Here is a 27740-nt window from a genome sequence, read left to right on the forward strand (position 1 = left end):
TCCCACGGACTTTCACAGTAGCTGCTTAGCTGATCACTCTGGCTTCAATTCTAGGGCATCCCTCAGGCTCCTGTTGGATAGGTGACCTACACATAGATGTGGCAATATTATTCCCTTGCTTAGAAATCTTTGGTAGCTTCTGTTGCTTCTATGATCATGTTTCTAGAACTACAAAACAGTATGATTTGGCCAAAACACAAATGATTTTTGTGTTCTACTTTTTGTTTGAAGAAGAAGTCTTAGAATTAGACTTTGGACATTGAGATATCAGAATTCTCGGCCATGTCAACAGATTGTTGTTATGGAAACAGGCAGGTTCATGATTACTGTATTACTCATTCCACCTGCCACGTGCTCTGCATACTAAGGTGCTGGTAATACAAAAGTGAAAATAGCATAACCCCTTTGTTCCAAGTGCTATAGTTTAGTGAAAGAGATAGAAATGATGGCAACAACCTTGGTGTTTCACTAGAATTCTTGTTAGTTGCTGTGGGAACATAGATGAGGTGTAATAGTCGTAGTTAAGAATTTACTCTGTGCCAGGCACTGTGCTAAGTCTTCTCTGCCAGCTTTGTGTGCATCATTTATATGCTTTATATACATTATTTGTACATTTTAGTTTTAAATTTTCTCCAGCTTTACAAGATGTGATTGACATAGAACATGCTGTAAGTTTGAGGTCTGCAATGTCTTGGTACACTTATATCTTGCAAAATGATTACCACCAGGGCGTTAGCTAACACCTGCATCACGTCACATAATTACCATTTCTTTTTTGTGGTGAGAACATTTAAGATCTACTCTCTTAGCAACTTTAAAGTACATAACACAGTATTATTAACTGTAATAATCATAGTTACATTAGATCCCCAGAACTTACCTTATAACTAGAAGTTTATACTCTGACCAACAGCTCCTTTTTGCCCACCCCTAGTCTCTGGTAACCGCATTCTAATCTCTATTTCCATTTGAGTTTGCCTTTTGTAGATTCTACCTATAAGTGATATCATACAGTATTTGTCCTTTTCTGTGTGACTTATTTCACTTAGCATGATGCCCTCAAGTCCCATCCACATTTTTGCAAATGGCAGGATGTCACTCTTTTATGGCTGAACAATATTCCATTATACATATATATATATATATACACACCACATCTTCTTTACCCATTCATGTTTTGACAGACACTCAGATTGTTTCCATATGTTAGCGATTGTGAAGAACCCTGCAGTGAACATGGGAGTGTAGATATCTCTTCGAGATCCTGCTTTCATTTCTTTTGGATACATACCCAGAAGTGGAATTGCTGGATCATATGGTAGTTCTATTTTTAATTTTTTGAGGAACCTCCCTACTGTTTTCCAGAGTGGCTGCACCAATTTACATTCCCATCAGCAGTGCACAAGGGTTCCCTTTCTTCCACATCCTTGCCAACACTTACTGTCTCTTGCCTTTTTGATGATAGCCATCCTAACGGGTGTGAGGTGATGATAGCTCATTGTGGTTTTGATTTGCATTTCCCCAATGATTAGTGATGTTGAGGACCTTTTCATGTGTCTGTTGGCCATTTGTATGTCTTCTTTGTGAACATGTCTATGTAGTTCCTCTGCCCATTTTTTTAATTGGAGTATTTGGTCTTTTGCTATTCAGTTGTATGAGTTCTTTATATATTTTGGATACTAACCCCTTATCAGATATATGATTTGCAAATAGTTTCTCCCATTCCGTAGTTGCCTTTTTTTGTGTGTGATGGTTTCCTCAGCTGTGCAGAAACTTTTTAATTTGATGTAGTCCCAGTTGTTTATTTTTGCTTTTGTTATCAAATCCAAAAAATCATTGCCAGGACTGATGTCAAGGAACTTACCCCCTATGTTTTCTTCTAGGAGTTTTGTGGTTTCAGGTCTTACATTCAAGTCTTTGATCCATTTTGAGTTGACTTTCGTGTATGTGTAAGGTAGGGGTCCAGTTTCCTTCATTTGCATGTGAATATCGAGTTTTCCAAATACCACTTATTGAAGAGACTGTTCTTCCCCCGTTGTATACTCTTTATACTTCTCTTTATACTTTGTTATAAGTTAAATAATGATATATGCATGATTTTATTTCTGGGTTTTCTGTTCTGTTCCATTGATCTATATGTCTGTTTCTATGCCAATACCATACTGTTTTGATACTATAGCTTTGTAATATATTTTGAAACTGGGCTGATGCCTCCCGATTTGTTCTTCCTCAAGATTGCTTTGGGTATTTGGGGTCTTTTGTGGTTCCATACAAATTTTAGGATTGTTTTTTCTCTGTGAAAAATGCCATTGGAATTTTGATACGAATTGCATTGAATCTGTAGATCACTTTGGGTAGTATGGATATTTAATAATATTAATTCTTCCAGGCCATGAGCAGAATATCTTTCCATTTATTTGTGTCTTCTTCAGTTTTTTTCACCAGTGTCTTAGTTTTCCATGTATAGATATATCATTTCTTGGTTAAAAATATTCCTAAGAATTCTATTCTTTTTGATGTTATTGAAAATGGGATTGTTTTGTTAATTTCTCTGTCTGATAGTTCATTGCTAGTGTATAGAAGAAACACACTGATTTTGGTATACTGATTTTGTATCCTGCAACTGAAATTGTTTTATTTACAAATTTTAGTACAAGATTTTATATGTGAGAAAAAAAATTCAGAATAATAATCAACCTAAGATCACACCACAAGTAGCAGAGCCAAGATTTAGCCCAGGAGTGTGTGATTCCAAAGCTTTTAGCCATGCACTGTGCACCTTTACTCCACCAGAGAGGCTAGGGAGTGCTTCTTTTTTTTTTTTTTTTTAATTTATTTATTTATTTATTTATGGCTGTGCCGGGTCTTCGTTTCTGTGCGAGGGCTTTCTCTAGTTGCAGTGAGCGGGGGCCACTCTTCATCGCAGTGCACGGGCCTCTCACTGTCGCGGCCTCTCTTGTTGCGGAGCACAGGCTCCAGACGCACAGGCTCAGCAGGTGTGGCTCACGGGCCCAGCCGCTCCGCGGCATGTGGGATCTTCCCAGACCAGGGCTCGAACCCGTGTCCTCTGCATTGGCAGGCAGACTCTCAACCACTGCGCCACCAGGGAAGCCCCTAGGGAGTGCTTCTGAAGGAGATATTTAGCGTTATATACCAGCCATCGTTGCCTTACTTGGGATTTTTCAGGTTGTTTGGACTGTGTCCCATGCTTTTCTGTCTGACTTCTATTCTACCTCATCTCCTGCTAGTACTTCTCCAACCTCACCTTGCATTCTAGGCACACTTTTTTTCTCTCTCATTACTTAAAGATATCATCGCATTGTCATCTGCCTTGCATTGTTTATGACAAGAAGTGTGTGTTGATTTTTGATACCCCTGTATGTGTGCCTTTTTAAAGATTTTTCTCTTTCACACTGGTTTTCAGCAACTTGAGTATAATATGCCTGATTTTCTTTGTTTATCCTGCTTGGGGTTTATTGAGCTACGTGGATCTTTTAGTTTTTATCAGATTTGGTGATTTTTCAGCAATTATTTAAAAAGATATTTTTCTGCCCCCACCTCTCTCCTCTCATTTCTTCAGTACAGTGTGTTAAACTGGTTGATGCTGTCGCTCAGGTCCCCAGGGTCCTATTTATTCTCCACCCCACACCCCCATACTTTAGATGGATGGCTTCCATTTCCGTCTTCAAATTTGCTGATTCTTCTATAGTGTCTGATCTGCTGTAAAGCCTGGCCAGTGAAATCTTCACTATAAATATTGTATTTTTCATCCTAGCAATTCCATTTGGTTCTTTTCATACCTTTCATCTCTCTCCTTGTTGTGTTCATATTTTACTTTAAATCCTTCAGTGTATTTATAATACCTGTTTTAAAGTCCTTACCTGCCAATTCCATCATCTCTGGGTCTGTTTTTATTTTCCTGTTAGTTGTGAGTTGTAAGTGGTGGCATTTTCAGATGTCTAGTAATTTTTGGAAGGATGCCATATATTTAGAATGGCACAGTGCTGGGTGGATTTTATGGTCTTCCACTGAAAGAATGGTGATGTTTGTTTTGGCAGGCAGTTAAATTACTTGTGGATCAGACTTACTGGGCAGGTCTAGGGCTACTTTAGCCTTTAATAAGGCTAAAATATGGCATTCTGGGGGGACTGCTGAATGCCCCAGGTGCTTGGCATGGTTTTTCTACTCAAACTGGGTAAAATTCAAATATCTTATTCTGTCCTTGGTGAATGCTAGGGCTTGTTCAGCTAATGATTTCCTGGTAGTTCTTTGCCTGACCTCACAGTTTTATCCAGTGAATGTGCATATAAGTACCTTGTCTAAGACTCTGGGATACAACTAAGCAGATGTCTGCAGGTCTCTCTCTGTGTAGAACCCTCCTCCCTGGTCCTCTGCCTGTACAAAGTCCAGCTGCCTTAGCCTTGTCAAACTCCCTTCCTACCTCCTCAATTTAGCAAGGCTGCTGTTCTGCTTGGGATCCTCCCCAGCCCTGTACCACGTGCCATAAATTACCTCCAAGTAGAAAGACAGAGCGTAGGGATCAGCTTGTTTGTGCCTCCACCTCAGGGATAATGGTCCTAACGGCCTGTTGTTCTTATGTCTGAAGATAGTTGGTTCATATACTTGGCTCATTTTCTCATTGTTTATGGGTAGATGGAAAGTTCTGTACCATTTGGGTGAAAGGGGAAGTAGCTGCTTATCCTTCTGTGAGTGTACCAGTTATTTGTCACACCAACAGGCCCTTATACATATGTCCACCCTGCCTGGGATGCACTCCTGCCATTCCATCTAGTGGATTCCTGTTCATTCCTGAAGGCTCAGAATAAGTGTCATCTTTCTAAGATTTTTTTTCTCTTTCCTTCCAATTAATTGCTCATTTGCTAAGTTATCAAATCACTTGATACATAACTTCACACTCATGTGTATTTATGCATACCTATTCCTAAAATTATCTTTCGTCTTTCTCTTCCCAACTAAAACTTATAATTTATCTTTCTTGCCCTAGCACAGGGCCTCTTAACATATTTGATTGGTATTTGTTGAATTTGAATAGTGAGGGAGTAGAGATCCAAACGGGGCCTCTACATGGGATAGAAATGGAAATGCTGGTTTAGGTAGAAAAAGGAGTGTTTGGTGCCTAAGGTTGGAAGCTGTGATCTAGCTAAGGTGCAAGCAACCAGGGAAAGTCAGTTACACTTAGCTTCCAAACATCATTTATATGGCTCTGAATAATGTTGGCAAAGAGATACTTACAACTTTCTGAGGCCCACTAACTAGAAAATTGAAATTCACCGTTCTTAATATTTTATGTAAAAATCGTTTTGGTGTAAAATTTTTTGAAAAGCCCTTGAGTTAATTGTTTTGTAAAGCCCTTGAGTTAATTGTTTTGTAAAAGATATTTGGGTAAAAAGTTAAATGAATTCATTTCTTTGTAATTTTAAAGTTGTGGAAAATAAGCACTGCTGGAGTAAAGTGTACTGTAATAAAGCTGTGGAAGTCTTGCTGTAGTGAAAGGGAGACATAGCAAACTGTGCTGCTCGAGCACACACACAAAGGTGTGAAGCACCTTCCTTCACACACAAACTTCTGTGTGAAGGAAGGTGCTTTGTGCAAAGTAGTTGTTAATATTCTTGTGTTTTCTGTTACCATACTTGACAGATGCTTTTAACATCTCAAGTTGTTCCTTGGTAAAATTTCACTTGGTTCCATTAGTTAATATGACAATTAGTTAAATGGGTCAGGCTTAAATGTAAGTAGGGTGAGATGATATGATGGTCGTACGTTGTACCGAGAGGGTATGTTAAGTCTTACTGATCGCTCAAGGCTGGCTTTTACAGTTTTTTTATTACAATAGCCTGCATTTGAAGTACATCCTTGAAAATTTTTAGAAAACTAGTTTTGCGCTTCACATTTTGTGCTTATGTGAACTGCTTAAATTCTTGGGAAAACCCTTTTGTTAAAGCAAGAATGGGTAAACATCATAGTGGAAAGGACTAATAATAAATTGTTCTTAAATTTTAGGTGAAGAAATCCTTGTGTTTATGTAAATTGACCGCTATTGAATTTTATTGTGGGTGGTAGTGTTGAGCTGAGAGGCCCAGAGGACAGTAAATTGAGACTGGCGAACTTTTGCAACCAAAATGCATTTGTCTGTCTCAACTGAGGAAAAGAGGCAGCTCTGAGTGTAGCCTTTACGTGCAGGGCACTCCGTGGACTGCACATCGCGTCCTGGTGCGTCTCTAGCCGCTGCGACCGAGCGGACTCAGCTCGTCCTCACTAACTGCCTGCTCACGTGTACGGTACCGCAGGCAGTCACTAACTTACTCTTTGGTTTCGTTGCAAACGCTCACCCTTTCCTTTCTTACGAGTTATGCATCACTTTAGCTTTGCCTGAACATGCAATGGCCATTTTACAGTTAATTACATAAAAGTTGTTTTGATGCTGTCACGTGTGGCTCTCTCATACTGCAATTAAAATATAATTGTCAGTTGTACAGGTTTAACCAAATGAAAGTCTGAATCAGCCAGCGAGTTATTTTCTTTCACTCTCACCACCTAGAGCTTTTCAGCTAAACTTAAATAGGTTCTTAGCTGACTTTGGTGAGAATTTTTGTTTCCTTTTATAGACAGAATTTAGAAAATAGATTGCCCTAACAAAAAAAAAGGAAGGAAAGAAGGCTGGAAGGAAAGAACTAAGTTATCTTATGAAAAGGAAACGAACGAGTAGCTTTTGTCTGACAGTAGCATGGCTGCTTGGAGTTGCGTATTTCACATTAATTTTTATAACAACTTCATGGAGGCAATCCAGTCTTTTTTTTTTTTTTTTGAACACATAAAGGAAAATTTGAGATAGGACATGAGCTGTCATTTATGGTAAGAACAAATTGTTAAAATATGGAATTTCTGCTGAAGGGAAAGAAAAATTGTAAATGATTTGTTTCTTTTATTGGCAAAATTCTTCAGAGGAAAAAAAAAAAAAAAACAGGTGCTTTGGCCAGAGGGTGGAAGAAAGTTTAAGTCCGTACCGCTCTTTTGGTGAGTCTAGGTCATATCTACTGAAATTTCAAAAGCACATTCCTTTCACACCAGCAGTTTCATCCCAGTATCTACGTTGAAGACTACTTACTGACACAGGAGCTGACAGGAACCTTCACACACCTTCTCATCACAACATTGTTTATAATCATGAATAATTAGGAAAAAAAAAAAAAACCTAAATGTCCTTCAAAGGGGAATGGCTAAATAAACTATGGTTTTTCTATTCACAAGGTTGCAGGAATTAAAAATTCTGAGGTAGGACTTCCCTGGTGCCGCAGTGGTTAAGAATCCACCTGCCAATGCAGGGGGAACATGGGTTGGATCCCTGGTCTGGGAAGATCCCACATGCCCCAGAGCAACTAAGCCCGCGAGCCACAACTACTAAGGCCATGCGCTGCAACTACTAAAGCCCGCGCGTTCTAGGGCCCCTCGTGCCACAACTACTGAGCCCACGTGCTGCAACTACTGAAGCCCGTGCGCCTAGAGCCCATGCTCCGTGACAAGAGAAGCCACCACAACGAAGAATAGCCCCCGCTCGCCGCAACTAGAGAAAGCCCTCCTGCAGCAACAAAGATCCAAGTCAGCCAAAAAATTTAAAAAATAAAAGATAAAAATTATGAGATAGATATAAAACCATCATGGAAAAGACTCTTAAGGCATGTTTAAGTAATTTTAAAAAGTAATAGAACAGTATCAGTTAGAATGTTGCCATTTATGTGTCTTTAAAAATCCAGAAAACTAATATTTTTGTATGCATTTAAATATATTTTAAAAATCTGGAAGGATGGAGTACACCTGAGTGATAACAGAGCTTACTTCTAAATGTAGCTCTGGACTGGGGGAAGGGTCTTCAATGGAGGGCATTTGCTTTATTTGCATTATTTGCATTTTTTTACAAAAACAATGTTTTTATGTATTCTGTAACTAAAAATTCTTGAGAATTTTTTTACTTGAAAGTGTGTTAATATATTTTAGTACTAAGGTTTAGTTCTTGAAGTTCTGAAGCTGATGTTTTTATTTAGCTTTGGAAATGCTAATCTGAGCTTAAATTTTTACTTAAAAAATGTTGGATTTCAGCATGTAGATGGACGAACGTTTACACACATTCAAATTATAGTCTATGTAAATAAAGATACCTACTGTGTCTAAATATTAAGAACAAAAAGGCTATTTTTAATGAGTCCTCTTCCTTTCTGTTGAAAATGTGCTTCTCATCTTCTCTAGTGCTGCTGGGGGTGAAATCTTTGACCAGTGTGTTGCAGACAGAGAAGAAGCCTTTAAGGAAAAAGATGTTCAGAGACTCATGAGGCAGATTTTAGAAGGTGTTCGCTTTTTACACGCTCATGATGTAGTTCATCTTGATTTGAAGGTAAGAGCTGAATTACTTTACAGTTTTGAAGTTGCTGGAGAATGACACTCTAGATGCGAAATATCTCACAGTGGTTTCCTCCAATATTTGTCAGGTTTGTGTGTTTTATTAGGTAACAAGGATATACGAATTGAGTCATAACTTGTATCCTGTAGCCAGTTTAATCAGGGAGAGAATGCACGTGTGCATGCATAGAAAGATAAATAATAATACGTTGCCCCGGAAATGGAGCTTCGAGGGTATTGCTGGGGTAGGGGAAGGCTTCCTGGCGGAGACAGGGCTTGAGACAGACCTTTCCAAAAAGTTAGGATTTAGATAGGTAGAGAAGAATAGGAGAAAGTAACTCAAAAGAGTTAGGAATACTTGTGATGTGTTTGGACAAAAATAAATGGAAAAGTTCCTCTGGAATTGAAAGATGACGTAGGAGATACTGAAAGTTGAGAAAAGGCCAGATTCCCGGGGTTCACATGTCACGGAGTGATAGGTGATTTTTGAGCAGAAATATTTGAAAAGCAGTGTTGTGGAAAATTAGGCAGGCAGCAATAAATAAAATGAATTAGGGAATGAAAGCGATCAGAGGCAGGTAGATTTTTAATTTGAAATTGTCAAAGAAGGAAGGGGAGGAAGGAGGAGAGAAAATACAAAGGGTGGTATCAGTTACCATCCTTTCAAGTGACGCGGACGCCAGCTGAAAGCAGGGTAATCGAAAGAGGAACTTTCACTGGCTAAAAAGTCCAGGGTAATTCTGGCTGCAGCTACAGCACTATTCATTCATCCAGATACTGCCAGCGCTTGGTTTTTCTTCAGTTCTCAGCTCTGCCTCCTCCAAACGGCAATGAAATGGTGGTGAGTTAGATGCGACCGTTTTTTAGCCTCACAACTGCCCTGAGACTCAGCAGGAAAGAGCTGCTCTCAAGTCACTGGCTCGTTCAGAAGTCCTGAGACCCACTCAGACCAGCTTAGATCAACCCAGAAAGAATTGGTGCACTGGTCCAGGGTGCAGGGCTTTGACGGCCAGGCCAGTGCCATTGGTGTCATATGCTCCCACCTAGAGGGGTCAAGCCCTGCTCCCAGCCCAGCTTTGATGTGGACTGAGAGTGGGGAAGGGATGGGTTCTTAGACCAGTTCCGTTTCTCCAAGACTAGAGAACGGGCACTCAGGGGACAAACAGTAAGTTTCCACCGCAGGGATTCAGCGCATATTCCTTCAGGCAGCTGAGGAGAAGAGCGTCTAAGACCCCTGCTGGTTTTCCCATGGTTGCTTCCCTGTCGAGTCCAGGTGGGGCTTTGTGGAAGTGAGACAGTCCTCTAGCGCAGGACACACCCCAGGGACTCCGGCGCCTTACCCGCCCCGTCAGCCAGAGGAGAGGGCGTGAGGAAGGAGGGTAACCTGACAGGGCCGAACCCCCGGACCCAAGACCACTTTCGTCTCCTGAACTTCTGCGGCCTCGTCTCACTCACCTGCCCACCCACCCTGACCCCTGCTGTCGTGTGCTTCCAGCAGAAAGGAGATGCTTTAGGCAGTGGCTCTTCAGCTTTGACCCAGGTCAGGGTCACCTGAAAGGCTTGTTAAAACAAATTGCTGGGCCCCAGCAAGTTTCAGATTCAGGGCAGGGCCAGGTGATGCCAGTCCTGCGGATGCAGGTGCCACTCAGACAGCTGCTGCTGGATGGCACACTCTGTGACACGTTATACACACCATACTGTACACATACCGTGCTGTATACATGGCAGTGTTTAGTCTCTTTTGCACGAAGGAAGACTCTCAAGGAGTGTGCAGTGTATAACCTGGAAGTGACTCTGTAAGTAAACTTGATCAAATTCCATTTGAAATTAGGTGGAAAGGTAATAGGTCCTCCTTCAAATGCTAGGTTCTTACAGAAAAATACAGGGGAAAGGAAATTATTTGGAAACCTTCTTGTTCTTTTCTGAAAGATGCCAATATTTCATTTTGTTAACAGTTCTTTTTTTCTCCGGCACACTGATCTCTTAGTAGAGTGTCTAAAGTGGGCGGTTACAGCACAGTAGAGTATGGGGGTGATAGTGCCATTTTTTGAAGGCAGGTGTGGACGTGTGTGCACCCACGAGCAGTCCCAGGAGGCTGATGCCGCAGTGGCCTTAGAGATCACCTAGGTGAGACCCTCAGAGCATGCGCAAGGGAGCTGGGGCTTTGGTTTTTCCCTTTAGTGCGTCGTATGCATTAGAAATTCAGATATCCTGGGTGCGGGACACAGCCGCCATGCTTCACTCGGGAACACTTGCCAGGAAGAGATGGTCTCTGCAGTCCAGACTTCAGTGGACTCAGGCTTTAAGAAGCCTCAGTTAGTACCAGCCGTGAGGAGGACGTCCCCAAAGTCATGTCTGTGCCAAGCCTTCTCTCATGTTTGGTTTTACACACATAACTTTGTAAAATCATACATTTATTTCTATGACGTTTTGCTAGTTTTATGATGTAAAAACGACCTCCAGGAACAGAACCCCAATTTAAATAATATTGCACCTATAGGAAATGAGCTTTCAATTTATGACAGCTCCACCTATGACATTATTCAGAAAAGGAGCTAATTAGGTAGCAAGTCAGACAGGTTGCCAACACCGTGTGTCATGCATCTTTGATGTTACTTGAAAGCAGTCAAGGGTGAATATTAAGTTCTTGAATACCAGGTTCAACTGTGTATTTACACAGTGAAATTATATCCCTTTCTCCCTAATACACTCAGTATAAATCGTACCCTTTCTCCCCAGTGCACTCGGTGTAGAATTCTTTCCAGCTTTAATAGAGGCTTTGATGATGGGCCTTTGATGTTGGAAACAGGACTTTGCATGTTTCCTGGGCCCAGAAGAGCTAGAGGACAGGTGGCCTGGAAGACTCCCAGCCTGCCTTCCGCCCGCACGCTCTGCACACACGCCGTCAGACTTGCTTCTCAGTGAGCTCTGGAGGGGAAAGGTTGGGGATGGGGTTGGAAAGGCAGCAGTGCAGATGGGAATGATTTCTATCAAAAGGTCATTTCCAAGTTGACTTCCATGTCCCCCGTGAGTCTGGACGAAGAGAGTCTGCTGTCCTGCATCTTTTAAACAACCGTCTGCCCAGTGACGACTTGTCTATAATGCTGACTCTCAGTCTCTTTCAGAGCTTGAAAGACAAAGCTATAGAGCTAAATGTGTTTTCTTACGTTTTAATTCTGTGAAAAGTGATAACCCCAGTATATATGGGAACTTTGAGTCAGTAGACCATTTATTCCCCCTTATGGTGGAAATGGGCAATTCTCGTCCCAGAGACAGAAGTTAGTTAGAATAACTATTATAGTTGCCTCTTTGAAAAGTGGTAATTGACAGAACGGGAAATACACTACTCAGTCCGGTCAGACCCCAAACGGTCAGTTTGCCAAAAGACTGATTCGCTGAAGACTCTCAGCCAGATGCAGGCAGGCCTCGGAGATGTGGCGGGTTTGCTTCCAGACACCACAGTACGGTGAATGTCGCAATAAAGCGAGTCACATGATCTTTCCCAGTGCCAAGGTCACTGATCACAGATCAGCACAACAAATATAATGAAAAAGTCTGAAATACTGCGAGGATTACCAGAATGTGACACAGAGACACAAAGTGAGCAAATGCTGTTGGAAAAACGGCGCCAAGGCTTGCTCGACGCAGGGTTGCCTCAAACCTTCAATTCTTAAAAAACAAAATAGCTGCGAAATGCAGTAAAACAAAGTGCAGTAAAACGAGGCAGGCCTGTATCTTCAACTGAACGTGGGAAGTTCTTTGAGGAGTAGCAGATGCAGATGTTGGGGTGTTTATGCATCTATGAAAATTGAAGACACTGAAGTGTGTGTGATTAAGGGTGAGCCCATTCCTTTGCACGTAAATCATGGCAGGACTGACAAGTCTCAGTAACAGCAACTCTGCCAGAGTCAGGACAAGCTCAAGTCTCAATACCATCTCAGTAATTTGGTGAGCTAGTCATGGGCATAATGGCCTGCTTTAACATCAGTCAAGGGGAGGACTGACCAAAAAGGGCACAAAAAAATCCAGTCTTAAAATCCAAGGCTGTTTGTGTTTAGATGGTCTTGTACTGGTCAGATCTTCCAACAGTTCTGTACTAGGTATTCAGTCATTAAACCCGTCCACCCTGTGATATGTATAATGGGAAGTAGAGGAGCAGACTAGGAATTAGAAGCTGGAACTTTCCCATCTGAGATTAAATTGATCACTGATAGTTTAAGCATCAATGTTTTACTTGAAAGAGGGGTAACATGTAACATTTCTAAACAGTTTCCCAAATTTATTTAGACAGGATTATTAACCTATTTCTATACTCTGACCTGGGTTTTAGTGCATAAAAAGTCTATTTACTTGAATTGTCGTGGGCTGATAAAATGTTCCTTAAAATGCTGTCCATGGTACCTTAAGCCTTATTGAGCAGATTAGCCTCAAGTCTACAATGATCTCATTCAATGGTGATTGCTCAGTAAATGGTAAATAGATTATGTACAGAAGTGAAGATACCCAGATAAATAAAAGGATTCCCCCACGAAGCTGAGAAATAAGATTTTAGGAGGACTCCTCTACTCCCAGTTGTCTATTTGGGAACAGTTTGTATGTTTCCCATTTATTCCACTCTCATTACCTCTCTGTGGACCTTGTTATTTTCTCTCTTACCACTTGGGATGCATGCATCTTAAATAGAATTAAGTATTGTGAGCTGCAGCCTCTGTCATGAACTGGATTCCATAGAAAGGAGGTCTAACTAAGCTGTAAATTTAAAGGTACTTATCTTTGTTTTTAGCACATATTTTCAGAAACTGATGGATATTTTCAGAAACTGATGGAGATTATAGTCTTATATTTTATTTAGAGGAGTAAGGTCTACTTTAAAAACGTACCTGTGGTCAAACCAGGGCACAGTTGGATGAGAGGACATAATAAACGTTAACTGTGAAGTTCCAAAAAGCTGCGATTTTATGAGACGTGTGTTTTTTCTAGCAATCTCTCTTTCAAGGTTTAATGTCTCTCACTTCGGCAGATTATGGATGCTGTGACCAAGCCTTGATTTCAGATACTAAGGCAACATTTTAATAATTTGGTCACACTACTACCGAATTTACTACATTACCACCAAACCAACTAGCTTTTGCATAATAACTAAAGAAAGCATTTCCCATGGAATGTAAAGAGTAAACAAAATATAAGGGAAAGATGTTTAATCCACTTTAAGGGAACAAATGGTATTTAAAAACATTCCCAGAATGATCATGTCTTGTTAATCACAAATGAACCTTAAGAAGATCTGGTGATTAGCAGTATTTCTCTTGGCGTTTTTGATGTACTGGGAAAGGCAAAACATGTGCAGTGATGAATGTCTGTTTGGAGCCAGACTCCTCTCATCTAATTTGCCTGAACAATGATGTTTGATTTTACTGTAGTATATCATTAATGTAATACAACTAAAATTGCCTTGAGAAGTCTGGGGTCTCATAATCATGATGTTACATAGGATTTTTTCCTGAAGAAATAGCTAGAAGCTAAGTAAAAAAGAAAATGTTGGCTTTATAAAGAAGTTTATGTTACCAGAACCTCTATAGTTACTTTGTCATTGAAAAGAGAAATTGATTCTAACATTGATCAGTTGAGCTTCTCAATCTCAGATGGGGGGTGCTTTATCTGGTTTGGGTGTTTATAACCGTTGAGCACGCGTCTGCAATGGAAACTTCTACAGTGACAGCAATTTGTTGTTTTGGTTTTTCATTCAGTTTTAAGTTTTTACTGTAGCCAAAACTGTCTGTGATTTAAAAGAAAAAGACAAAACAGGTTTTTATACAAAATTAGAGATGATACTGAGCCGCAGTGTGGTTGTTTCACTGTAGGCAGAAAAGTCTTAGTTATTCTGATGAATTTGTTTTCAAAACAAACTATCATTCCATAATTGCATAGTGGTAGTAAATTAGGACAGTGGGTAAGAGACACTAAGAATTCCCTGACTGTTTCTTGGGGTGTCATTGCATCTTTTTTTTCTCTTAAGGAGTTTAACGCTGCACCGTCAACCCAGTGCCACTGGCCACGTGGTGCTTTAGAGCACTTGGAACGCGGCTCGTCTGAACTAGGCGGTGCTCAGAGTGTGACATCCACACCAGAGCTCAAAGACTTAGTATGAAAAACAGTAAACTATCTCAATAATTTTCCCTATTAATTACATGTTGAGGGTATAACCTTTTAGATATATTGAGTTAAATAAATACATTTAATTTCACCCGTTCCATTTTACTTTTTGTAATATGGCTACTAGGACATTTTAAATTACCTTTCTGTAGGACAGCACTGGCTTCAAGGGTATCAGAAGATATTTGAGCCAAAACCACCTGTACTAGATCTCTTAGCCTTTCCGTTTGTTTTTCAGCCTAGTGTAAGCTAGTTTTTTCTCCCACCACTTTACTAAAAATTACTTTCTCTGAGCTCTTTTGTGGCCCTCATTCTTCCCCTGGTCCCATCTGACGGTGCTGTTCTCCCTGACTTTCCTGCTCTAGTGTCACACCTGGGTTCTCGCTCTCAGACCAGCGTTTCTCCTCTCTTTCCTGACTCTTGGTGTTTACCCCGAAACGTAGTTACCAGCCATCCTTCCTCTCGGCCCACTTCTCTTCTCGCCGTACACCCTTCCTCTCGTTGACTTCCGTGCTTTTAGTCTTTCCTGTGTGCCGTGGGACCCCAAAGCCATGTCCTCGGCCTTGCTGTCTCTCCAGGCTGAATCTCCAACTGTCCCGGCTGGTCCTGAGAAAACTGAAGTGATGATCCTCTCTGCGGACCCAGTGTATCCGTCAGCGAAGGACGAGACGTCCCTCTTCCTGCTCCTACACGTCATCAGTCACGATGGCCTGTGGATTTTGCCTCTGTTACGTGTAAAATTTCTTTCCTTTCATTCCATGCTTCATCATATCTTCCTCACTCTGTCTCTCTCCCTCTAGAGACTTTAAAAACAGGCTAAAGGCACATTTTTCAGAAGGCTGTTCGCAGCCGCGTGGTTGTATTTGACAGTCCCTTGCACATCGTGCTGTGTGCTGGCTCCCCTGTGTACTTTGGCCTGCGGTCTTGTCTTTCCCTGGAATGTCCTCCGTCCCTCCCCTTGCTCTGCCTTCTGCCAGGCACTCCCGAATGGCCCACAAAGCCCTGCGAGTCCTGTCCCCCACCCCCATTTCCTTCCAGCCTCACACCTGCCCCTCACCTCTGTGCTTGTCTTCAGCTCGCAGTTCTTCCCTCTGCCACCCCCAACCCCGAGAGGCTCTGCCATGACTGGCTCCTTCCTAACATTGGTCTGCCCTCAAATATGCTGCCTCCGGGAAGCCTTCCCTGACTGCCCTGGAAATAGCATCCGCACACACACACATACCCGACGGGCACTCTCTCGCTCCTTCCCCCACTCTGAGTTCTCTGTAGAGCTTAAAACAACCTGAGGTTGTATTATTTATTTGTACTTATTTGACCCTATTGGAATATAAGTCTCCAAAGGAACGGAGGACTTGTCTTCTGCCATTTCCTCAGGTCACAGCTCACTAGGTAGTCAGTAAAACTTTCCGGAATAAGTGGTGAAATCCTTTTTCCCCGTCAGGGCTGCTCCCCTACCTCCTCTGGAACCCTCCAACGCAGAATCATTCCGTCCTGTTCATCTCTTGCCTGAGTGCTTTGTCAACTGCAGCACCTGAGCTAGTTGAGCCCGACAGGCACATCTGTCTTGTGTTCTGAGTACGAACTCAGGACAGTAGGGGCTTGGCATTACTCATAGTTATGGTACCACCTGTCCTGACACAAAATAGAGACCCTTTAAGGGTTTCTTTGTAGTTAGTCACCTTTCCTCTTTTCATTTACTGGGCGAGTATCAGTGCGGGCCTGCCGGGTGCCGGGCCCTGAGCCCGGTGACGTCACCGTGGCCAGGACTGTGGCTCCTGTTCCCACAGAGCTGTAGCCTCTTCCCCTCTGTTTCTGAATCCAGACTGAGATAAACCTACAAGCATTTTCATAATGGATGGCTGGCTCGACAGTAAGACCCGTTTCAAAGAGAGGGCCCCCCTGTATCTCAGCATCCTCTGTCGTAGGGCAGCACTTCACGTTGCTGCTTCCCTGCCGTGCTAGGTCTTCTCGCCAAGTTGACCGTAGGCAGAGCAGAACAGAGAAGAGCATCCCAGGTGGCGGGGGTGCGACGACAGAGATGCTGCTGAGAGGGAGAGCGTGACAGGTGTGAGTGGCTGGCAGTGTCCAGTGGGGAGACCGACTTGCCCTGAGCCCGGGGAGCGGGTGTGTGACAAGTCTGGACAGCCGGCACGAGCTCGCCCTGCCCGGGGCTTGTGGGCCCCAGTGAGCAGCTGGGAGGTTATCGTAGGAGCAGAGGGAAGCTACTGAAGGGTTTAGGCGGGGCGGCCACCGAGCAGATTTACAGAGGACGAAAGACCCTCCTGGCTGCAGTTCGGGCAGCGTTCTGCTGCAACGGAGGAGAAAGTGGTGGTAGCTCCAGGTAGTGTTCTGTGGGGAGAGAGGGGCAGACAAGGTCTAGAAATGCCTACATCTAGGACTTAACGTCACTAGGACGTGGTGACGCGTTAGCTCGATGGCGAAGGCAGTGGGGGGGGGAGGAGAGACGGAGTTGCGTCCTGCTGGCCGCAAGGGGCACCCACCGAGATGCCCGCGGGGGCGTCAGGAGAGTCTGCTTTGGGAGGAAACGGGAGTCCGACTTGGGCACGTTGAATGGGAGGCACCTCTGAGACATCAAAGGGGAGAGGTTAGGTAAAGAGTTGGTTGAAGGGAGCTGAGCCAGAGAGAAAGGCCGTGAGTCCGGAGGGGCAGGTGGAGGTGCGGGTGGGAGTGGAGCGGGGAGGGGAGTAGCCTCCGGCTCAGGCCCCGGGCGCCCGGCGGTTAGCGGGCGGCGGCGGGAGACGGAGGGCGCCCGGCGGTTAGCGGGCGGCGGCGGGAGACGGAGGGCGCCCGGCGGTTAGCGGGCGGCGGCGGGAGACGGAGGGCGCCCCCCAGTTAGCGGGCGGCGGCGGGAGACGGACCAGCGGCAGCAGCCCGGGGTTAGCAGGAGGGCCGGGACCGTGTTCTGTTCTGGAAGCCAAGAGAAAAGGAGAGGGTAAGTTTGCCGGGCAGCCGGGGAGGCCCTTCCCGAGCAGAGGCCTGAGGTGTGCACCGTGTGTCTTGTTGAGGGACTGCAGCCCGACTGACTTGGAGCACAGGCTCCCCGCAGAACGGTGACAGGAGCGGCATCTAGAGAGGGAGGCAGGGGCCGGAGCGTGGAACACGCTGGGCGCTCTGGTGAGGTACATATACGTTATTGGTGCCCGTGCTCCTCAGTTCACCTTTGCAAGTACTTTTTTTTTTTTTTAAAGGAATTCCTTTATTTTTTTATTATTATTATTTATTTATTTATCTTTGGCTGTGTTGGGTCTTCGTTTCTGTGCGAGGGCTTCCTCCAGCTGCGGCAAGCGGGGGCCACTCTTCATCGCGGTGCGCGGGCCTCTCACTGTCGCGGCCTCTCTTGTTGCGGAGCACAGGCTCCAGACGCGCAGGCTCAGTAATTGTGGCTCACGGGCCCAGTCGCTCCGCGGCATGTGGGATCCTCCCAGACCAGGGCTCGAACCTGTGTCCCCTGCACTGGCAGGCAGACTCCCAACCACTGCGCCACCAGGGAAGCCCGCAAGTACTCTTAACGGCCAAAGACAGTGAGCGCCGACCCATTCTGAAGTGCACATAAGCCTCTTTCAAACCTCATATTTTATTTTAAAAAGGCGGATGAATTTTACATTCTAGTCCGTAATGTATCAGCTTGACTTTTTATGCAAAGATGTCCTAGTTATTTCCAGCTGAGCAGAAATGACTCCAGGAGTGCGAAGCTCACTGGTCCTTTGGACGGCGCTTACCACCGCCGTGTGCATCCAACACGCCCCGGCCCCACCGGAGTGTGTCTCTTGGCGAAGAACAGCCGGACGACCGCAGGGAGAGGGTCACAATCAGACTTACAGTATGGGAAGGTTGTCGTACGTGGAGGATGGGTTGAAGGTGGGGAAACTAGAGACAGGAGGGTCATGAAATCCCAGATTTCGTGCAGTGGGAATATTGAGATCTAGGAAATAGAATTCACATGACTGGTGACTTCACTGGATGTGAAAGTGATGGAAAATGAAGGGTACAGAGAACTTTAGGATGATTCCCCAGTGTCTGACTTGAGCACTGAGGCTGGGAATACAGAAGAGAGCAGTGGGTTTGGTGCCCGAGGTGTGTATTGCATTGAAGGCCTTGCCAGGCAAAAAGATCCGATTTTAATTGGCGCTGTGTCCCCGGAGAGGGCTTAGGGTAGAAGTGATCAGCATGTAAGTGGCGGCTAAGGCTTTGATAGTAGATGAAATTGCTGAGAAGTAGAACGCAGAGTGTCGGGAGAAGAGGGCCAGCCAGCAACAGATCTTGGGCAACACCACTATTTAAAAGCAAAGAAAACAATCGTGAAAAAAATGGAGAGGGAGCTATAGAGGGAGGAAGAGATCCAAGACGGAATATAAGGGTGACCAGTGTCCCGCTGTCAGTGCCTGCAGGACCCCCACTGGACTTGGTGGGCCTTCGATTATTAAAGATATTGTGACCTTAGTGAGAGCAGATCGAGTACAGGGGGCAAATCCCGATTCAGCTGGATTGAGATGACCTCGCTTTCAAGAAGTTGAGCTTTGAGGGAGTGAGTGTGTTGGCTAGAAAGAGATGCAGGGTCATGGGGGGAGGATTCTTTTTATTAAGTGGTTTGGTTTGGTTTTTAAGATGGGAATAGATGCATAGTTGCGTGCCGGGGAAGAGCCGGTATAAGGGAAGAGATGGTGCGAGGCCCGCTGCCTAACGCATAGGAAGCATGCTGTAGAAACAGCTGTCTAACGAACGACTGTCTGCTGTTAAATCTCCCGCTCTCAGCTCCACAGGCGAAATCTGTATGTTTTAGGGGCTCCCCGCTCCTTATGCTCCTCATATGCAATCACGCTTTATTAACTCGGGGGTGTCATTTTGTAGCCCCAGAATATTCTGCTGACAAGTGACTCTCCACTGGGCGATATTAAGATAGTTGATTTTGGTCTTTCAAGAGTCATGAAGAACAGCGAAGAGCTCCGGGAGATCATGGGCACTCCTGAATATGTGGGTAAGTGTTCGCGAGAGTGGGGTGTGCTCTGTGTTTGGGGTCAGGCGTCACCTTCACTGGGGAGCTCCCATGTGGCGTGATGAGTGGTGGGACCTGCTGTCCACTGTGTTGAAACTCTACCACCAGAGACCCCTTCCTTTATATTAAGTTAAAATATGGAAAACTTTAAAGAGTAAGGTACCAAATTGGTGGTCCCTTTCCTGGAGGGCTAAGAGAAGTTGAAGGGATTGCTTCTAAAAGGAATAGGAGAGGATGTCAGGTTGTCTGAGGGTGGAAGGATATTTAACAAGTAAGGACCTTTTAAGAACTTCAAGTTGGTAGAATAAACACTGTGAAAGTCATTGCAAGCCCTGTGATTGCATAGATGTGAGAAACAGAGAGGGCATTCTGCTGGGTTGATGCAGGGCTGAGAGCTTCTGGCAGAAAGAAAAAGGAGAGAGCAGCTGAAGTGATGAACCATGGCTTCTCGGTTTGGTAGAAAAAGTGGTAAACTATGACTTTTTGGATAGACTGGAAGGAAAATGGAGCATAAAATTAGTGGTTGGATGAGGTTAAAGAAAAAGAGAGATTTCTGTAGAAGAGCAAAGCAGTAAAATAATTTAAAGGTGTGACCAGGGATTACAGTTTTATCATTTAAAATGTCAGAGTAGAAAGGGCTCTTTGTGATTACAAGGCCTTGGATGTAGCTCTGGAAGGTCAGCTTCTTTAGACCAGGAGGTCGAGAAGCATGGGTGCCAGGCCGTAGGGTCCTGCACATCAGTGTGGAAGTTGCCCGGGGTGATGGCAGCCCTGGGAGGAGGAGGATGGCTTTTGTGTCCGTAGGTGACAGCAGCATTGTGACCAGGAGTAGAGAAGGCTGTGGCCCGGGCCTGGGGGGAAGAAGAAGATTTGCCTGAGGGCAGAGGTGTGAAGTGGGCGGACAGGCAGTCCCCTTCTAGAAGGCCTGGGGGTGTGGCAAGAAGAAGGTGAAATGAGAAGAGTAGCCCTTGAAGGAGCCCAGGATGGTGGGAATTTATGTAGGAAGGAAAAAAGGATTCCAGGGGGACACAGAAAGTCCTGGGGGACAGGTCGGGTTGAGGAAAACAAAGCTGTATGGCAATGACAGTACAAAAAATCACTGAAGTTTTAAAATACTTTCTAAAGTCCTACAGTTTGAAACAGCAGATCCTTTATTAATTAGGTAATAAAATATATCGCAGGCAGAAAAACACCCTTCAAATATTGTGTGTTTTTTGTGGACTAGAACACAACTTCCAGTACGCCGACTGGTACGTCTCATGGCCGCTGAGTTAGTGTTAGGAATGTGGCTTAACAAGCTGCTGCTTCACGGGAAGCACCAGTGATGAACGGGAGGCCTTGTAAACTGGAAGAAGCACGGGAGACTGCGGGCTGAAGGGCTGTGGGCCGAGATGCCGATGGGAATTATTGCCCTGAATGAGTTTCTGGGGGGTTGTTTGTTTTGTTTTGTTTCCCTCCGATGCTTTCTGCTCTTTGGTAAATTCTATATTTTCTACCAAGAGCTTTTTTCCCTCCAAAAAACAAAGCTGTGTTCTTTATGATAAAAGCAGTACAAGCCCAACCCCAAAAAACTACAAATAACTCAGAAGGATATAATACAGAAAAACAGGCGGCGCTCCTGTCTCTTCGCCTGGCCTGCCTTTTAAAGGGGGCCTCCGTGCCCCCAGCCCCGCCCCAGCCTTTCATACGCAGAAAGGGCTGCCTGGGTGTGTGCCCCTCCGCGCTGGCCAGCTGTGGGACCTCGGTCCCCAGACCTCTCTATACCTCACGGTCCTCTGTCCACGAAACGAGGCTGTGAAAGTCCTACCTCACTGGATCTGCTCCGTCACACTCTCACGTCAGCACTCAGCACGTAATAAACACTCAGAAAAGTAAGCTAATGTTATTTCCTTCCCCACTCCTCCCACCATCTACTGCTCTCTCGGCTCTGTTGTACTTTTTCCCCTCCAGTGATTTGGATACTCTGCATTTGATTTTAAATTTCCTGGTAGTATCTTTTAAAACTCTCTTTTTCTGTTTTCTTTTTTTGGCCGTGCCGCATCGCTTGTGGGATCTTAGACCCCCGACCAGGGATGGAACCCGTGGCCCCTGCGGTGCAAGCCTGGAGTCCTAACCACTGGGCCGCCGGGGCATTCCCTCTTTTACAACTTTTAAATAACATTCGTAGCCTCTGCTTCTCAGCTGACAGCTTCAGATAGAAGTGGGGGAAACCAGTATCCCCTACACCTCCTCCCCTCATGTTCTGGGGCAGGCTTATCTCCCACTCCTAATGCATGTGCAACTTTGAGTGTTTTGGTTTTCCCTAGAACATTTTCATTCCCTTTTTTATTGTAATTACCACCATTTTTTAGGCTTTGATCTGTTTTTAAATGGATTCAGTACTTATTGTCTGTCTTTTCATAGCCTAGTCTTCCTATTTCTATACTTTTGAAAAAAATCGTCTTTTGGTTGACTGAATTGTACCAGTGAGTAATCTTCACGGAGGATTTTCCTGAATTTCCCCTATGTCCTTGCACACTTGGGACTGTCTTTCTGTTACTTCTCTGGCTGGCAGCAGTCTAGTTAGATATTATCAAAGCAAACTTTTTCTCAACGCTGTAGGTTGTCTTTGTTGTCTGTGTGTGTGATGCATGTCATCCAAGGATGCCCAGGTTGTTTCTAACCTTGTTGACTGACTTGGTGTTAACGGGTGGGCATTTTAAAAGCTCACTGCAGCCACAGCATAGAGAGTAGATCAGAGGGTGGGACCAAGTGGGGGTCAGGGGGCACGTGCTGTAGACTGGGGCGGGGGAGGGAACGATTTAAAAGCGGGAACCTGATGCTTGATTAGATAGAGGGTGTGGGAAGAGGAAAGTGTAAAAGTTGCCAGTTTATGTAGCAGTAGTTATGTATTCAAATATTTAAAAAAAAAAAATACTAGGACCCAGCATTGGAGGATAGAGGTGCAAAAAGCAAGTTAATTATAAACATCTAGACTTTACAGTAATGCATATTAATTTCACTTATCACGTGAACTTATTTCATCTTAGCCCAAACCTTGACAGTGTCTTAGTTTGATCTTTAAATTTTTCTAAGAGCAAATTTGGCAATTTTTTTTTTTCACAAAACTGAATGTTTTCTTCTGTTTCTGATACTAGCTCCTGAAATTCTTAGTTATGACCCCATCAGCATGGCAACGGATATGTGGTGAGAATTATTTATGATGAATTGATCAAATTAGTTTCAAGAAATGAATATGATACTAATTTTTCTTACATTTTCATTCTGATTTAGGAGCATTGGAGTGTTGGCATATGTCATGCTGACGGGAGTATCGCCTTTCTTAGGCGATAATAAACAAGAAACGTTCCTCAACATCTCACAGAGGAACCTGAGTTATTCTGAGGAAGAATTTGATGTTGTGTCTGAGTCAGCCGTTGACTTCGTCAAGACACTTCTAGTTAAGAAACCTGAGTAAGTATTCGTTAACATTGATCTCGATCCATTTTTGAGCAATCTGAACAAAAGCAGGTTAACAACTGAAACCCCAAAATGAAGACATTGAAAGTGTAGACATAAAACTAGATGAAACCTTTGGCTTCTTACATCTGTTGAAAGAAAAAGTGGCAAAAATGAAAATGTTTTTTAGAAAATGTGAACCGCACCTCAGTATAACAGATACTTGCCATCTGTTCTTGGTCTCTCAAAGGGGCTTTTCAGAGATAACTTAAAATACTATTTTTCTATATTGTGGGGAACGGCATTTGCATGCAAATGCTAAAACTCTGTTTTATTCAGGAACCACAATAAGATCTTTGTGGTTCATACGTCCCAAAATATAATACCTTATGCTCTAAGTTATAGTTGAGGCTTTAAACTACTTCGTCCTAATTGTAAAATGTGTATCTTTATCCAGAGATCGCGCCACTGCTGAGGAATGTTTGAAACATCCATGGCTAATGGAGAGCAGTGTTCAGGAACCTTCTCTCAAGGTGAAAGGGGCATTAGAAGAGGCACAGGCCCTCCAGGAAGGCGATTCTGTGCCTGAAAGTAATTCAGATACTCAGAAGCCGGAAACCGAGGAATCCGTCGTCACAGAGGAGTTGATTGTAGTTACTTCATATACTTTAGGACAATGCAGACAGTCTGAAAAAGAGAAAATGGAGCAAAAGGCCATTTCCAAACGATTTAAATTTGAGGAACCTTTGCTGCAAGACATTCCGGGAGATTTTATCTACTGAGCAGTATTTCCCTTTAGAACTTTAAGATTTCTACATTGGAAACATTATTTATGGATTTCTGGCCAAATGGTACATGTGCTGAAAGTGGATGACCAGGTGTCACTGGTAGAAACTAAAATAACTTTGTCAAACTTGTGGAGTTAGAGAAATCAAGCCAGATTTATAAAGTTGCCAACCAGGAGGTTTAACGGGTAAAGTTATCCTTTTCAAAGTTCTTTTTAAGAAGGGAGATGCTTGAACCTTTTATTTCTGCATCCTGTTTCTCCAGAATGAGAATTTGTATGCAAAGATATCTGTAGTCACTTTCCTTAAAAATCCAAGTAAAAGTGCCAAAATTAACATCTTTGTAAATTTGTTTTGCATTATTCATATGTATATCTATATCTGCATATATGTATGTTGATATCTTTACTAAAATTGATACTTTTTCACTTTGGATTTTTGGAGGGGACTAAGATTTTAATTTAAATAGGTATTTTGCAAATTTTTGAGACCTAGAATAACATCCACTAGTTTAATAATGTTTTATTTTTATATTTTATTACTGCTTTATGTTGACTTGTTTTGGCTTCTGTTATCTGTTTTTTTCCTAATGCTTTGCAGCCCAATCAGTGAAAAACCCTGGCTAATTTTTTTTTTTTTCTTCAACATCACTAGTAAGAGTGGTGGTGATTTTTCACCTCTGAAATTGTTCTGGTTTTCAAGGTCAAGGTTAAGTCACCCTGTAATGTTAAACCAGTGTCAGCTCCGCGTGTCCCTCATCACACCTTCCTTGTCTACCCTCTTTCACAGGCTGCACCCCTGCCTCCTCCTCACACGCTTGTCACCTGACTGGTCTCTTGCGAGAGGCAGTGTGATCTGATCAACACAGTGGTGCTTCGGTCAGTGAGAAGACGCTATTATGTTGTTTTTGTTAATAAAATCCCCAGGAATCGGGGAAGAAATATAAAGCACATTCATGCTGGCCATCGAGCCTCTGCTTCTGTTGAATTTCATATTAGCCCCCAAGCAATACTAGGAAAAGCGGTAAAACGCCAGAATATTTATAAACCTTTACTTTGTTCATAAACGATTTGACATTGGAGACTTTGTCATTAGGGAGGTACCCTAAGACTTGTAAGATTTATAAGAATATACTCAGTAGCGTTTAATTTACTTAGGATTGAACACTTCAGCTGTATCTGGGCCCACAGTGAACAAATGCCTATTTAAAAAAGTGGAAATGTAAAAGCGTATGCTGTATAATTTAAAGCAACTAAATATTCTTCTTACACAGAACAGTCTGAGAGTCCTTATTTATCTTGTATTAGGTGCTTGTATCGGGTGAATACAACTTGTCTGTGACCTGTGTGCTGTGTGCACACAACGTGTGCTCTGTACCGTGAGCTACTTGGACCCATCCCTTTGCAGTCCGCCAGGGTGTCACATGGCACTTTCTTCCCAGCCTGGTTGCTCAGATGTCAGCCTCAGGACCATGGGAGCCCCTAACCATCTGTTTTCAAGTGTGTGTAGGGTACTGGGCTGGACTTCCCCATGCGTGGTCTGCACGAGCTCCCAGCCCTGCCTTGCAAGTGTCGCAGGCCCTGTATTGTTCCGACACCATCAGGTGAAATTGATTAGGCAGTTCGAACCCTCGGTTTGCACTGTTTTCTCACTAAATTGGCATATTGATTTATACAGTTTCTTGGAAACGAGCATTTCTAAACAAGCTCTATAAAGAGAAAGAGGAAATTCTGCTACAATGGCAGTTGTCAATGAAAACCCATGGCCACAATGCTAAAGCCTCAGGTAAGTCTTGAAAAGAGGTAAAATACAATTTTAGGCAAATTTTTATAAATACCTCTGACAAAAATAGGAGGGAGGTGAGAAAAAAAAATCCACTATTTGAATGACACATTTTTATACTTGATGGATTTATTCAGTTTTAAAATCATAATCATGTGGACAACAGTTAGACTTTTTCCAAGCCATTTTTTATACTGTATTCATAATACATTTAATATAATTGCTGTATTTGTAAAAGAAAAGGAAAAAGACGTGTTTTCTTTTAGCTGGCCAGTTTGCCATTTGCAGTGTGCAGCTGTCCTTAGCTGCTCTTGGTGCCTTGAATTTAGAATTGTACACTACTTTTTTGGAAGCACTTGCACTGGTAAAGGGATATATTGACATTTTTTGGTGCCTGGCATATAAATAGAGCATGAAGAGTCTTCACAGTGTTGGACCAAATCTTTCTGTTAATTACTAACCAACTAGCTCTGTTAATTTTTCTTTTCACTTGTTTACAATGGACTAAACTATTCATATCCATGCAATTTAGAACTCCAGTTTTAATTATAATAAAATTCAACATTATAATATTTTAGCTTGATGAGAAGTTGTTTATGAAATATGCAAAACGTAAAGTGGTTTTAGTCAACTGGGAAATTGTGTTTTAATGTTTCATTTTGTTGTTTTCACATGAAAAGTAGGAGAATATGGCTTTCTCTCGTAGTTACAGAGGCAGGTCAGATGCTAATTGCAGTGTATCTTAAACTTTTCCAACAGACCTCAGTTTGGAAGAAAGTGTAGGAGAGAAGAGGTCGCTTAGAGACTGTTGGACACGAGGTGAATGCTGTGCGGCCCCGTCCACGGAGGCCTGAGCGACGTCGCTCCCTGACACTGACGTGGATCATCTCAAGGTACCAAGAAACAAATCCTAAATACATTTTAAGCTCACACTTGGAGAAATTTGAAGTAGACTGATAAAATTAAAAATAAGATAGTATTGTTCAAGATCATTTAGCACTTAAGGCCTTCAATTTGTTACAGAATTAAAAGAGCTGGATTAAAAACGTTAACCTCAAGCGCCTTAATTGCCAACTATTGTTTTATTGTCGTAGGGGATATAATTTACAAGTAACGAAATGTATAGCTCTAAATCCGTACCAGCCTCTCTCGAGCCTGACAAATGCACATATTCATATAGAGGGAATTACATGGCATGTCCACCCTGCTGTGGCTTTCACTCAGCACGATTTTGAGACTCATACATATTGGTGCTTGTATCAGCAGTGTGTTCCTTGTTGTTGCCATGTGGTGCTGTTTGAACACACCAGTTAATGTAAAACCATATCTCTGTTCATGGACCCCAGGGCTGTTGCAGGTTTTGTCTCTTATGAATAAAGCTGCTATAGATATTCTTTTTTCTGTTGTTTTTGTTTGGTTTTTTTTGTTTTGTTTTTTTTTTTTTTTTTTTTGGCTGCATTGGGTGCTCATTGCTGCATGCAGACTTTTCTCTAGTTGCCGTGAGTGGGGACTACTCTTCGTTGCAGTGCGCGGGCTTCTCATTGCAGTGGCTTCTTTTGTTGCAGAGCACAGGCTCAGTAGTTGTGGCATGCGGGCCCTAGAGCACGCGGGCTTCAGTAGTTGTGGTGCGCAGGCTCAGTAGTTGTGGCACACAGGCTTAGCTGCTCCTGGCATGTGGGATCTTCCTGGACCAGGGCTTGAACCCGTGTCCCCTGCATTGGCAGGCGGATTCTTAACCACTGTGCCACCAGGGAAGTTCAGATATTCTTGTCCAGGGATTTTTTGTGGACACGTTTTCATTTCTCTTAGATTAAATAGGAGTAGAATTTCTAGGCCATGGGATAGATGGATATGTAACTTTTTAAGAAAATGCCCAACCGTTTCTAAAGTGATTGTACTGTTTAGCATTCCTGCCAGCAATATATGAGAGTTCTCATTGCTTCACATTTAGTGTTGGCCATCTTTTTTATTTTAGCCACTCTCATGGGTATGTGGTGGTACCACAAGGTGGTTTAATTTGCTATTCCCTGATGACTAATGAGGAACAAACACTATTTCATGTGTTTGTTGAACCATTTTTGTGTCCTTTTTTTCCCTTTTTATTAATTGGATAGTGAGTTGTGATAATCTTTTATATATTCTGGATACAAGTCCTT

General features: G+C 43.2%; 1 protein-coding gene across 2 annotated transcripts in view; it reads left to right on the top strand.

The window, feature by feature from the left end:
- Positions 1-25074, top strand: part of STK17A (serine/threonine kinase 17a) — a 38777-nt gene extending 13703 nt beyond the window's left edge. The window contains exons 3-8 of one of the 2 annotated variants that reach the window (XM_036863894.1): positions 8263-8407; positions 15144-15299; positions 19435-19561; positions 22717-22765; positions 22853-23032; positions 23475-25074. In XM_036863894.1, coding sequence (XP_036719789.1) covers positions 8263-8407; positions 15144-15299; positions 19435-19561; positions 22717-22765; positions 22853-23032; positions 23475-23799 — 982 coding nt within the window. In that variant the 3' untranslated portion in view covers positions 23800-25074. The remainder of the gene's footprint in view (positions 1-8262; positions 8408-15143; positions 15300-19434; positions 19562-22716; positions 22766-22852; positions 23033-23474) is intronic. The other variant, XM_036863896.1, reaches the window with a different exon arrangement.
- Positions 25075-27740: the final 2666 nt, after the last annotated feature.

This window comes from Balaenoptera musculus, chromosome 9 (assembly GCF_009873245.2).
Source record: "Balaenoptera musculus isolate JJ_BM4_2016_0621 chromosome 9, mBalMus1.pri.v3, whole genome shotgun sequence".
Taxonomy (NCBI): Eukaryota; Metazoa; Chordata; class Mammalia; order Artiodactyla; family Balaenopteridae; genus Balaenoptera; species Balaenoptera musculus.